General features: G+C 39.9%; 1 protein-coding gene across 3 annotated transcripts; it reads right to left on the bottom strand.

The window, feature by feature from the left end:
- Nucleotides 1-280: 280 nt before the first annotated feature.
- LOC137282629 (polyamine-modulated factor 1-binding protein 1-like) lies at nucleotides 281-13,409 on the bottom strand. Of its 3 annotated transcripts, none has more exons than XM_067814412.1 (13): nucleotides 13,267-13,409; nucleotides 11,852-12,121; nucleotides 9,775-9,872; nucleotides 8,575-8,704; nucleotides 8,217-8,287; nucleotides 6,678-6,777; nucleotides 5,410-6,501; nucleotides 5,217-5,290; nucleotides 3,632-3,692; nucleotides 2,817-2,944; nucleotides 2,195-2,252; nucleotides 2,008-2,064; nucleotides 281-1,431 (listed from the first exon to the last, which is right to left on the bottom strand). In XM_067814412.1, exons 1-13 carry the CDS (start codon nucleotides 13,277-13,279, stop codon nucleotides 725-727), a joined length of 2,859 nt encoding a protein of 952 aa, XP_067670513.1. In that variant the 5' UTR covers nucleotides 13,280-13,409; the 3' UTR covers nucleotides 281-724. The 3 variants fall into 3 exon arrangements, with proteins under 3 accessions (XP_067670513.1, XP_067670514.1, XP_067670515.1); XM_067814413.1 differs by having other exon boundaries at nucleotides 2,817-2,923; XM_067814414.1 differs by lacking the exon at nucleotides 2,008-2,064.
- Between the last annotated feature and the right edge of the window lie 1,382 nt (nucleotides 13,410-14,791).

The raw sequence follows: 14,791 nt of genomic DNA, 5'->3' as shown, positions 1-14,791 counted from the left end.
ACCCTTTTTGGAGGGGTGACACGGAAACTTGAAACCATAGAAGCTGAAGTATTTTACATAGAGGTGAGAGGTGAGATAATAAAAGTTGTATGCTTCCCTCCAGGGGAATATGATCTGATGTATGCCTCTTCGTAGGAGAGTTACCCCTCACCTACATTCACATGAAGGGGATCTCTCTCTCTCCCCCCCCCTTCTCTCTCTCTCGATGTTTATACCTGAGCTAATTGCAAACTTTTTCAAAATAATAGTCTAAAGTGTGTCTTTCATAATATAGCCACAGTGTTGTAAAAGTGATATTTAATCAAACAGATAATGAATTGCATAAGAACAATGTACAGAATGATATGTGGGTCACACATGGCAACTTTCATGTATGTCTCAACTCATTAACACGAGACCCGTGAAGGTCCGGGGTAGAATACGCATCCAGTAACCCATGCTTGACACAGAATGCGAATATGCTTGTCGTAAGAGGCGACTAACGGGATCGGGTGGTAAGGCTCGCTGACTTGTTCACACATGTCATCGGTTTCCAATTGCGCAGATCGATGCTCATGCTGTTGATCACTGGAATGACTGTGCAGACGTGATTACTTACAGACTGTTGCCATATAGATGGAATATTGCTGAGTGCGGCGTAAACATCACTTCACTCACTCATTAACATGAAATCCTTTATGAGTTTCACTTCAGTGTCTTTAGTTTTCGAATTCAAATGGAAACCTTAATACATCTGAGCTCTTGGCGTCAGCACTTCATCAATGAGAGATTTCTTCTTAGCGGTCATGTTGATACCCTGCCCGCTGACAAGATTCATCTTCACAACACACTCACTTGACTTCGGTACCACACCAAACATAGGGTAGAGTGGTTCCCTTATCTCTACATCACACTTGGCTAGCACAATCTCTCTGTGCAGATCGATGAAACCGATTCTACCCCTCCAAACATCCAACACTACGCCAAAGCGGAGGGTTGCCTGTGTTTTTGGTGAAAGAGGAATAGCGTCGGTGAAGCATCTTCCCCGCTCACCTTCCTGGTACACGGCGGTGCAGATTCTCCCCTGGTGTCTGTCGCAGCTCCAAACACGGACGCTCCATGACCGGAACTGATTACAAGCCCTGTACCATTTGTCCATCTGTCCTTGTTCTGAAACGCCCATCTCGAAGATTGACAGATGCAAATCTTCACTCACAACACCAATGTCTGATTGCGTCTCCCAGTATTGAGGACTCTGGGTGTCCACGTTTGGTTTTGCAGATAGTTGTGGAGGGATGAATATTGGTGTGGAGGTACATGTGCCGAAATACATCTGAAAACCGCCCTTTGTCTGCCCTTGTGCTTCAAGAGGTGAATTGATAAGCTCTCCGTGTGCATTTACGTGGCAACACTTCTTATTGGCCCGAGCAACATCCAGGCGAAGTTCAGGACCTACAATTAATTAATATTAAAAAAAATATTTAAATATCACATACAGCTATTTTCAGAGGCCAGGCCTTCTATTTAACGTAAGAGAATGCTCATTCCATGTTGCATAATAATGACTGAATTTTTATTACCTGGTTATTTACACACCGCCGCCATATTGCTGTAATATTGCTGAGTGTAAACAAACAAAAATCAAATGTGTGAACATTTGGATGTATCAACCTTCGACCCGTGAAGGTCCGGGGTAGAATAGGCCTTCAGCAACCCATGCTTGCCATAAAAGACGACTATGCATGTCGTAAGAGGCGACTAACGGGATCGGATGGTCTGCCTCGGTTGACTTGGTTGACATATGTCATCGGTTCCCATTTGAGCAGATCGATGCTCATTCCGTTGATCACTGGACTATATGATCCTCGTTTATTTACAGACGGTCGCCATACTACCGGAATATTGCTGAATATTGCGGCGTAAAACTAAACTCACTCACTCACTGTATAAACTGTATGAACTAAACCCACTCACTGTATCAACCTTCAGAGTGTGTGTGGTATATGGAACGATATTCACTGTACTTACACACAAGTAGTCTGGGGCTGGTGTTTTGTCCTACAATGTCCATATTGGATGGGCAAACTGGAACATAATCCAGTGTTCAAAGCTTAAGCAAACGACGTGCCAGGAATCAAATTTGAATTATACAGATAGCAAACATAGCATAGGTACTTTATGTTTTGTAAAATGACATAGAGATGCCGTCACTAACCTTTCAGTTTGATACATGTTTGTTGTTCGCCAAGACGCCCCACTCCCTCAGTCAACATCTAGTCAAAGGAATAACGATAGTTTAGCTGCTGCCAGCTTTAACGAAAGATCTGATGATGTATGTCTTACAGGAAATGACTGAAATATATGTATGTGATATATATACATCTCTCTCTCACTTTCTCTCTCTCTTTCACTCTCTATATAGAAATATAAATACACACACACATATATGTATATATATACACACACATACATTTCACTCAGCTCAGAAAGTTTCAGTCAATACTATATTCTACAAAAGTGGATAACAATTTCAACATCACATATTGCCCCTAACAGTTAAAGCTATTTTGGCAACGACGGTTGCACATTTTTATTTTGAAGCATTTACACCTTAATAGACACTTGCTATGACCAGAGCAGCCACTCGTCACAACTGTCTCCTGTGACTGTGCGTCTCCTGTCCACAACATAAAGATGAAATGAAATTTCACCAAATGACTAGTATGATGCCGAATGGCTGATTTGACAATCTGACTGTAACTGATTTGTTATGTTTCAGTTAACAATCTGTAGGATTGTACATTCCCATGTTTTCACGAACATGCATTAGTACTTACTGTTTTTATCACTTCATACACATCAGCAGTGTTTAAGAGCCATTCTGAGTCAGCCCCTCTGTTGGCCTCTGTTATATGGGCTGGTGCGTATTCATGCAGGTTCACGCCTTCAAGGAGTCGAGATATTACTTCAGAATACAGGAAGATATAACCCATGAGAAATCAGGACAAAGCAACGCTTCAATCATCTTGTATATGCATATCAGGACAAAGCAATGCTTCCGTCATCTTGTATATGTATATCAGGACAAAACAAAGCTTCTGTCATCTTGTATATGTATATCAGGACAAAACAAAGCTTCTGTCATCTTGTATGTGTATATCAGGACAAAACAAGGTTTCTGTCATCTTGTATGTGTATATCAGGACAAAACAATGCTTCAATCATCTTGTATGTGTATATCAAGACAAAGCAATGCTTCAATCATCTTGTATGTGTATATCAAGACAAAGCAATGCTTCAATCATCTTGTACATGTATCCGCTCCGTTCATGTACTGTACATTCAGAATATACATCCAGGCTGTTTCTGAAATTAAGAGGTCTGGTTTTGGTGACTGGTGACTTGCCCATAGGTCGTATTTTAATGGTATTACATGTAATATTGATGTTTGTTTCCAATAAAGTCTTTTATCATTTGTAGTGTTTAGTTTTTAGATTCAAATTGTTATAACATGCTAATGTTTTACTGTCTTTTACGACTGATATTTCCAGAAGGTAAACCAAATAGTTCTAGTCACTACGTGATCGTAAAATTGTAACTCACTCACTCACTCACTGAAATTAGGAAGAATTGTCTAATAACTCGCTCATACCAATGTGTTGGGTTATGATCCGCTCCAAATTCACCCATCTCTGTTGATGGACAGCCAACGCCTGTTAAGTAAGAAAGTATCTCGTTAGGATGAGAGAGCCACAATAAATTCGGTGCGCCGAGTGGCAGCAAGAGTTGTATACTCCCCAGGGAGTTGAGATTGAAATACGATGTGCTGTTGAGATTGACATCCGGTGATCGAGGGAAAAATACCTAGCGCCTAGAGAAATTGCCTTGCAGTTTGATTTGTGCGCTATACAAGAACACTTATAATAATAATAATAATAATTCTTTGCAATGAATTTACAGAGTCTGTCCAACACCTTGTTATTGGATGCCGTTCCTTGGCACAAACTGCATATCTTAAAAGACATGATGGCATGGCTCGCAAGTTTTATTATCGTCACCGCCATGCCTGTGGCTTTGACTCCGAGGTCCATCCATGGTATGACCCTGAGCATGTCCAGGGCGTCCTGGAAAATGACAGCTATAAACTTCTCTGGAATAGGCCAATATACAGCCTGAGACGAATTCCAGCCAACAAACCTGATCTTGTCCTTTTTGATAAAGCCAATGAAATTATTTATATCATAGAATTTTCTGTCCCTATTGACAGCAATGTGATTGGCAAGATTCGGGAAAAGCATGATAAATATGCGGACCTCGCCTTTGAAATGTCTCGCTTACATCCCAAGTACACTGTCGTCAGGCTCCCCATTGTTCTCGGTGCCCTTGGTTTGGTACCTCCTGATCTCTTGGCGCAGATCAGAAGAGTGCCCGGGTTCTCCACCGGGAGCACAGCCCTTCTGACAATCTGGGTAATGCAGAAGGCTGCAGTGTTGGGGAGCCTCCATATTCTCCGGAAAGTTCTTGGTGGGTTCGACTAGGCAGTGTTTCCTGGGAGAAGTCCCATTCGCTGTCTGGGCTGCGTGTAGAGGGGGCGAGGGCCCTGAGCTGATGATGAGCTTGACCAGCCTGACTGTGCCAGGATCACCCAAACCCTCTCTGCTGCATTTCTATCTCAATCTGTAATACATAATAATAATAATAAACATATTTAAGTTGTGAAATGTATAAATAGTCCTATCACAATTCCGTTATATACCTCTCATTTTCCGTCAGAGAATGTTTATGTCCACTCTACCATAATCGCGTTAAGATTTTGATACAGTTCAAACTGTGTTGGAAAATGAGAATAATTGAATAATTAACCAATCAAAATCCTGTTTTTACAAACGTCTTGGTAGAATCATCTGAATTTAACTTTCCCTTGAGGTCATATTTTCACTACTTTCCATTTTGACCATTTTTCTTTCAGTTTGACTAGCTCTTGACTGTCTGATATTTCTCATAGTCAAACCAAATAATTCTTGTCAGTATATCCGCATGGGTATTATGTCTGAAGCCCATTTTCTTGTATCCCCCGCCGTTATATTGCTGGAATAATGTTGAAAGCGGTGTAAATATTATCTCACTCAGTCGTCAGAATGCAAGGAGACATTGCTCACTTGGAATCACAATAACGCAAAAAATGCAAATTCGATTTCATTTTAACGTATTTTTGTGTTTACTGGCATTATAGTTACCTTTAAACTTCCATCAAGTTTCATTTCTCTTTCAGAGGCATATTGTGCTAAGGTGTGTATTTCCGTTTGGAGGTCTGCAAAACAATTCAAGTCTTGAAATTTGTTATAAAGTCATAGTAACAAACTTGGGCTGGTTGATGCAATTATTTAATGAATTAAACGATGCTTCTTCAAGGAAACTAAACAATTGTACCTGCAATGCTAGGCTGTGTATCGGGGATGTCACCTTGCCTTATGTTGGTGGCCAAACAGCCAGAAGTGTCAATGAGCTTTTCTAAGGCCTTCTTTCCCTGGAAGGAGAATCTAACTTGTATGCTTCTTTCGTCTACTGTAGTTTCCACTACCTTCAGGTTTTCTTTTGAATTCTTGTTGATTGCTTCCGTTAGGCAGATGAGTTCCCAGTGTCTTGTTGACTTTAAAGCTCGCTGGATGTAGTCTATGGTTCTAACTGTTGATGCCTCAACATTACTGGCAAGGTCTATCTGTGCCTGAATTGATTCATTCTGGTCCCTCAGAGCCAGTGGAATATCTTGAAGAAGTTGTGCTTGTCGTCTTAGAAATTTTATTGCAACACTCCTATGCACTGTCATTATTTCGGTTTCAAGTATATTTTTTGTCTCGTGTAATTTATTTTGGTGATGGTTGGCACATTTGAGTGTATCTCTAATATTTTGAAGTTTACACTCTTGCTTCTTCAGGTCTTCTAAAAGATGATTCTTTGTTTCAGCATGAAGGTGTTTCAAATCAGAATTGCTGTGAAGTTTATGAGCTCCATGCAAACAGACAACGCACACTGGCTTTTTGCAATGGTGGTCATACAACTGTAGCTTATTGTGAGGGTGTTCTTCACAGTATGACTCTTTGAGCAAGCTGACGATGGATTTCATCTTTGTCTCGCTGATTTCTCGAACAGTGTGACTGCTGTGTTGCCTTATTGAATTGTGAATGTTGAGACAGTTTGGACAGAGATGATCATCGCATTCTGTACAGTAAACCACAGCAAGGGTATCATGATTTCTTTGAAGGTAGGTACATCGCTTGTCTTTTTCAGAACTAGATGCAAAATCAGCCTCATTACGCCTAACATAGTCAGGAACAGCATCCTCCATTGTGAAGTCCTGTCCACAAGGACACCTAAGCTTGTTGTGTCTTCCTTGGGTGTGCAGCTTGCCAATGCATGACTCACAAGCAGCATGCAGACACGGAAGGAGAAGCAATTCGCCTGTATCACAATGCCCATGTACCGACAGGACACAGGCCTGCTTCAGATCATAATATGACTTCGCTACAAACGGAAACAAAGAATTTTCAAACATGGGTTAAAGTTAAAGTACGATTTGATGGTAGACGTTACGTAGATGTTACGTTTAAGAAGACTAAACATTGAAGATAAATTATATAACTGAGTCATAGTATTTGATGTTTTTATTGGTACTGGTCTTTCTATATCTTATTCCGTACCTTCATCCAACTTCTTTCCTATGTGTCCGGAGTTGTCACGAATTGGTGATGCACTAAGCCCCACTAATGATTTATAGGCTTCTGTTTCTTCTTCAAGCATCTTAAAGGGAAATTCAATCATTATAGGATCTGCCACTTCTTGATGATTGAGTAGTGCATATTTAAAAATAACTTTCTCAGTAGAAACAATTATACAAGACCCAGAACAACCATCACAATTCACACAAAAAATATGATTTAAAAAATATTTGTAAAATGGATATGTCGCATTACCAAAAATTTCCAAAGCTGGAAAGATGATATTTACAAGGCTTGGCAATGTTTGGAAATTTAGGGAGTATTTTAATTTTGCCTCTTTCAGTTTCGCTTTTACCAAATGATCCCCATGAGCGTATAGCCTTAACTGTTTCCCGCATCTTTTGTTCTCTTAGAGTTCTTACTATTGATATGCATAGTGCATCTTGCATTTGACATAACTGCAGGAATAAGCCGTATTTTGACAGTATTCATCTGTGCTTTATATTGATATAACTACATCTGACGCGTGAAGAGATATAGTTTTGAAAGTTGGGATCATGTATAAAGTGTCTCACGTTCGTGGGTCGTGACGAACTAGGGACCAGTTTTATAAGTTAATGTTACTTCGTGCGGAATACATTTTGGAATACATATGCTGCGTAAAGGAATTTGCAATTGTTTACTTGGAGAACGGGTTGAACCGTTTGCTTACACAAGAAATAGTGACATTCAATTCCACGAGTACATATGTAGTCTAAAATCCCAACTCACAAAATGCTTTCGTAGATTGAGACTGAAGCTACTATACTGTCACATATTTTACTTTAAAGTGTTATGTCCTCCCAAAATGACATTACCATATAGAACACTACAACATAAAAACGGACTGTAGCTTATCAGCAACTGAAGGTAGATCTCTCTCGAAACATGACGACTTTAAGTGTTCTGCTACCTGCAGAGACCTTAGCTGACATTTACATCATTCCTTCAGTTGTCGGTGATTTTAGCTCAAACTAGCCATCCCACTGACAATCATTTATTCCACGATTAAAATCAAGGATAGTGAAATATAATCTGAATGGAGTAGGACCTACGACTAATGGATGTGAAACCCTTTAGCAGATATCGATTTTCTAATTTGCAGATGGGAGTTGTTATAATCTTGCTTATGGTGCGAAGTCGGGAACTGAAAGGTTTCCAAGTGCTATATCACACCAAAAGCTGTTAAAAGAAAGTACTTTATGTCACCCTGCCTTCTGTCGGACATTAAGGATGTAAAGGAGAGGGCCGACATAAAGTCAGGACAACTTTATACAGCCACACACAATACAGATCGATCCGCATCCATGCACTTCTCTATTGCAAAAGAATCTTGAATATTACACGCCTCTCCTTTATTGTGGAGGGTCCTTAGATATTGATCACTAGATTGTTTTATTACCTATCTTTATGTTTTATGTTTTATGACATGTGTCATGCTATGCACTCTACGTGCAGCCCGGTAAGATCTCTTCTGCTTACCTTCTTCAGTTCGTCACATTGTTCGTTTGACTTCTGGAGGTCTTCTTGTGATTGTGCCAAATGGGATTTCACTGAAAATGTAAGGCAAATGTATACTTATCAGTTTAACATATCCAGATATGTTTTATTTCAAATCAGCAAACATATTCACCACAGTTACCCATACCTAGTCTTAATATATAACTTGATATAATCGCGATATAGCTGAAATACTACCGATGTGACTTAAAATGTTAAGTCAGTCACTAATTCACCACAGTGACTAAAAAGATCAGCTGCTAAATTAATACACCATGTCTTTCTTCCTTCCTTCGTGATGATATCAAATTATTTTATCATTTGAGCATTTATAACATACACTCTTCTAAAAGCTGACTTTGTTCTTCTATGCGTGAGATATAACCCTCTTGCTCCTCTTGTCTTGTCCTCTCGACTGCGACCTGATTCCTTCTCAGCTGTTCCATCTCCAGCTTGAGATCATTATTTTCCTTGAAAGCAAAACAGAAGCATGGACCTGGACCTGAATAATTCCAAATTAATGTCATGACAAATGATGGGTTAAGGTCATTATATAAATGACTCATCAAAAGGCACGTTTTCAACAAAACTGCTGTTTCATTGTGCATTGTGTATTGTTACGAGTGTGTATTTTCTGTATATTTTGTTATTAAGTAATAATTATCAATTGGTCACAACGTTTAGTGTTTTGAATAATAATTATGATGGGTCACATTTTGTATAATAGATGGTGAGCACTTTTAGGAGTTTGGTAGCAGGCTTTCCGGAAGTTATCTGCCCTTGACTTTCTATTTGCTGACTTCCGGGACTATTCGAGGGCATTACACGTGAGTGGCGATGGTCGTATGTGCTCGAACTTTCGGGAAATATATAAAGGGTAGTTGCCGCGTTGAGAGGGTGGCACACACAATTACTGGAGTATATACATCATCTGCATCTGTCAGCTCCTCATCTACTGCTGTCAGACCGCTCCCTGTGATACATTCTGCATACCTGTTTCTCTCTCGCACTAAGACTTTGGTGACCCATTGCCTTAGATTTTTTCTCATTTGTATTGTATTGAAATCGGTATTGTGAAATTGACTTGTGACTTTGTATAACCTGCTCTCTTTGCCTTAATAAGAATGTTTTAAGCTTGTCTTTGTTCTGTTCTCCTTGTTCACAGGGGATTTCTTACACCTTTGTCACTGCAAAATTCTTAACTGTAACAGATTGCAGATAGTTAGTGAGGTGCAATGGTGTGATAAACTTAGCCATTGTTTCATTGTCCCTGGGTGGACTGAGAAACATAGTCACAGTACAGTTAACTGCTTGTTGCTGTACCCACAGCTAGGTGTATGCACGTATCCACGTGGAGACCATCTGGGCATTTCCCAACGGATTCGTGGATTTTTTAAGTACACACGATTGGGTACGGCACACTAGGGGTTGTGACAACATTGAAAGAGTCTTCACATGAAGTTGACGTCAAAGGTTTTACATCAGTCAAGCTCGCTTGATGACTACCCTGGCGGCTTAGCTCGCCCACCATGTGACTCACGGATTGTAACAGAGCGATCTGCTTCATCTTTTCTTCGATTTCCTTACGATGCCAAGCCTCCATTTTGATCTTATTGACAAAAATATTACTTGTTTGACCTGAAATAGAATAGATATGCCCTCATTTACTTCACTGAAGTATCATAATAATGTTAATATCTTCTGATAGCGCTTAGTAATAAAGTGCATTTTTGGGACGTTTTGTGGAATTTTGCACTGTTTATGCAAAGTAATTAATACGTAATTGCTAAGAAAATTATCTTTGTTCGATAATGTACATTTGAGACAAGAAGTGTATCTTCCTCTCTGCGTATTTTTGTAAAATAGGACAGAGAGGAGATAATTGATTTTCCATGATCATGAAGATGTGTCGTTCTAAGCATACAGAGCTGGTGGGTTCTTGGTTCTATGACCCACATGAATGGAATGTGTACATCCCAACTCACGAGTTCCTCGCCATGATAATGCATGATATCTTTGAACGCGGCTTATAATGATATCCACCGATTCTTAAAAGTGTTATCGTCCGTCGACACCATGGAATAAGCACCCGTGAGATGAATAATAACCCCCTTGTTGAAAAACGTCATAGAAATATAGTCTGGTTCATAATTATTGAGAATTTTTCTTCTTACTTTGAGCTATCCTAACACCTCAACTGATTCACTGATACTTAAAACTAAGTAATGGTATAAGGGAGGTAACTCATCTTGGCCTACTGAGTACAGTACAATTAGAGTTACCTCCCCTGAATTTGTAGCAGACGTCAATTTCCTCAGCACTGTCAACAATGTCTGCTGAAGATAAAAGAAGGTTGATTTTTGAGTTGTGTAATCAAGGAATTGATGATGTAAATATATTGGCAGAGAGAACAGGAACTCCTCTTTCTACTGTGTATAGGATTAGGAAGAATTTTAAAGAGGGAAAGGATTTTGGGCACCAGAAAGGAGCAGGGAGACCCAGAAAATTGGACTTCTCAGATCGCGTCCGGCTGGGAATTTTAGCGTCTAAATAGCAAAGGGCAAGCATCTCCAACATCAGGTATGAAATGATAGAAAGGGGATCAACAGTTGTATCAAAATCTACAGTTAGAAGAAATTTGATTGATCTTGGATGAGAGAAAAAGACTGGAATTCCTTCTCCTCTCATGAAACAAGAACATAAAGACAGGCGTGTTGAGTGGTGTTTGGCACATGAAAACTTTGACTGGGAAAATGTGATTTTTACTGATGAAAGCTCAATATGGGTATATCCCAATAATGTGAAAATATGGACAAAGTCTGCGTCAGCACCGTTGTATCGACGACCTAAATACAGCCCAAAGTTTCATGTATGGGGAGGGATATCCTTATTAGGAACGACCCCGCTGTGTGTGTTTGAGGGAAATCTGACAAGTCAACGCTACACTAACATATTAGATAATTTTTTCCTTCCAAGTGCACATGTGTTTTATGGAAATGACTGGATTTTGCAGCAAGATAATGATCCTAAACACACCGCAAAACATGCCAAGCAGTGGTTTCAGGAGAAAAATGTGATTGCATTACCATTCCCTGCATATAGTCCTGACTTAAATCCCACTGAGAACATTTGGGGGATGATGAAGGAATGTGTGAATCAAAAGGGGTTGACAAAAATTGAAGACATGAAGAGAGAAGTGGTCCGATACTGGGACAGCATAACTCACGAGACACTAACCTCTCTGATAGGAAGTATGCCTACCCGTCTTAGACTGTGCCGTGAAGCTCAAGGAGACTTGATAAAATATTAAATTGTTACCTACACAACATGAAAAGGTCAGTTCACTTTCACAATACATTCAATTTTATCTGATTTGTTCTCGTTTAATAATATGAAATGCTTTAGCTATTCTCAATAATTTTGAACCATACTGTACATGCAAATTTTGCAAAATTGGAAGAACAAACCTGGCCCTTCTCATAGGCATAATACTTCATACCAACTTGAAGTCCTTGTGACTTTTGACGATACATTCTGTTAACATTTTTCTTAGATTTATTCTTCACTGATTAGAATAAACAAATAACACGCTCTCTTCACCAATAACGCCGTGGTACCTGATTCAGTTGAGGTTCCATCAAGCCGTTCTTTGATAAAAGGTTGCGTTGTATCCAGGACTGAACATAATGTCCTGTAGCCTTCTTGCCCCTTTTTCTTTAGGATCTCCAACAGCATCTCGCATTTCTCTGGTCCAGCCTGCCTGCACCTGTCATAGTCTGCTTGTGTGAAGACACAGTCCTGATACAACGCGTCCAGAACAGGTTCCACCTGAAGCTTCTCTTTGAGGTACTTATGGTTCCTCTGAAGGATGTCAACATGATCGGTCTCTGAAACGTCATAAACTCCGCTTGCTTGAAGAAAATATACGTAACCCTGAACATGTGAGAGTGAGTTCAGATTTTCTCCCGTTAGCAAAATATCAGCAATATCACGAGAGGGGACACCAGGAATGAGCTTGACACTTAACCATGTTGGCGTCTGGCGTGACATGCGAACGCTTTAACTTCTGGACTACCCTAATGTCCCAGTAACATTTGAAATTCTCAGAAATGCTTATACATGAATTTGAAATGTTGTGGGTTATATTTAGCTATAGGTATAAGAGTGATTTGGATTAATTGCTGGGTATAATGTAAATATATTTATAACATATATTGCACCTACATACTCCCTAGCCATACACCCAAATACCAATATATCCGCTGCCAAGTGAACTAAATTTATATAAACCAGAGAACACATACACCTATACTAGTATAAGCTCATGTCCATATTCGCAATATTCAAATACCCTCATATGAATATTCATCGATAGCCACATACTTACATATCCAGAATACCCACAAATCCAAAAATACTAGTACCCGCATACACTGATATACCCATTCCTGCATGTCCACATCTACCACTACGATCATATCCACATGGCTTCTATTCACATACACAACTACACGAATACACTGATATCCACTTGCCTTCTCTTCACATACACAACTACACGAATACACTGATATCCACTTGCCTTCTCTTCACATACACTACTACCTGTATCCACTAATATCCCCTTGCATTCTATTCACATACACCACTACCTGAATACGCTCATATCCAGATGCATTTTATTCACATACACTACTACCTGAGTACACTGATATTCACATGCCTTCTCACCACTGCATGATTACACTAATATCCACTTGCTTTCTGTTCACATACAACACTACCTGAATACACTGATATCCACATGCCTTCTATTCACAATATCAGTACCAACATACACCGATATCCACAAGCCTACATGCCCGTATACACCAACAGCAATATACAATGACATCCTCACATAGCCGAAATACCTGAATACACTGATATTCACACACATATCCACATGAATAGTTGTAGTCACCAATGCTTGCGTCTAATCATAATAATCATAATTATCATACCTTATGTTGTGTCATACCTATATACATACCTTGCATATCCATGACCGAGAGATGGAGTGTTGAAGCATTACTGGAAAATCCAGCAAATGCATGGGTAAGATGTTGACAGTCAAAGGGACATCTTGCTACGGGCGGCTATGTGCAGGTAACAAAACGAGGCACATGGGTTCAGCGACACAGTAGGTGGTTCAAGTATTACATACCCCACTTTAACAAACTTGTGAGGCAAGACAACAATAGATGTATGCTTTTGTGTTGGATTATCAAGTCACCGCGCACCATGAACTGGATGTAATGTAAGTTCTTAACAAAGATGAAACTACTTCCTTGTCCTTTGTTTGAGTGTCACAATGCAAAATGTCAGTGAAAAGGAGCATGCAGTCTTGACTGATCACAGAAACAGACTGCGGTGGGCTGCATGGAAATCCTCAGAGGTTTACGCTACAAGCATGCGCAGATGCAATCTTTACGTCAAAGCACATTAACGCTGACGCATTTTGTGTGTTCACTATGTCGGGTTGGGTTATATTAGGTTAGCAGGAACTAGTAAAAAGGAGGAGTCCGAGATTCCATTTGCAGTAGTGACAAAATAGCTGTCACGTGAACTGATCACTGAAAGTGAACCATGACACCAGGTGTTCGCGGAAAAGGGTTAATATGTCTTGCCATACCAATCACAAGCGTTTCCCACAATTTGCCGAAACAGGTTAGTATTTATAGCCCGACCCTGTGGAGCGGTATACCCACCAGACAGTATATCAGGACAATACCCCAATCGATGTTCTTGTCTGACACTCCGATCTGACATACCCTTGTTTTAGTAGCACGGACACGTGAAGATATAATGCAACGTTTATAAGGCCATAAAAAGTACAAGCCAGTTATGGCAATTCTTATAGTACTGCACCGACATTGTCCTTCGTTGATATACCTGCATTGTCCTACATTGATATACCTGCATTGTTCCACACTGATACACCCGCACTGCCCTGCATTGATATACCTTCAATGTCCTACACTAATATGTCTGCACTGCCCAACACTGATATACCTGCACAGTCCTGCACTGATATACGTGCACTACTCCACATTGATATATCTGCGCTTTCCTACATTGATCTACCTGCACTGCTCCACATTGATATACCTGCATCGACCTACTCTAATATACCTGCATTGTCCCACATTGATATACCTGCACAGTCCTACACTGATATACGTGCACTGCCCCACATTGATATACCTGCATTGTCCTACACTAACATACCTGCAATGCCCCACATTGATATACCTTCACAGCCCTACACTGATCTACCTGCACACACGTGATGTGTGTTCTTTTTCACTTGACATGCTGCATTGCTATTGTGGCATTTATCGTGTAAATAATCATATGTATGTCAGTAATTACATGTAGATACTTTTTATGTTGAGACTGCGTGGGGTACAAAAGGCGTTTTTCGTTTGACGACAACAGTGTAACATTATCCGGGTTTGTTTGTCTAAAATGTTCTCAGTGTTCGGGCTACTTATGAGAAGACATCTAGAGTATTA

Source organism: Haliotis asinina, chromosome 4 (genome assembly GCF_037392515.1).
Source record: "Haliotis asinina isolate JCU_RB_2024 chromosome 4, JCU_Hal_asi_v2, whole genome shotgun sequence".
Lineage (NCBI taxonomy): Eukaryota > Metazoa > Mollusca > Gastropoda > Lepetellida > Haliotidae > Haliotis > Haliotis asinina.
Note: the sequence above shows the minus strand (reverse complement) of the source record. Positions and strands in the feature narration are given on the sequence as shown.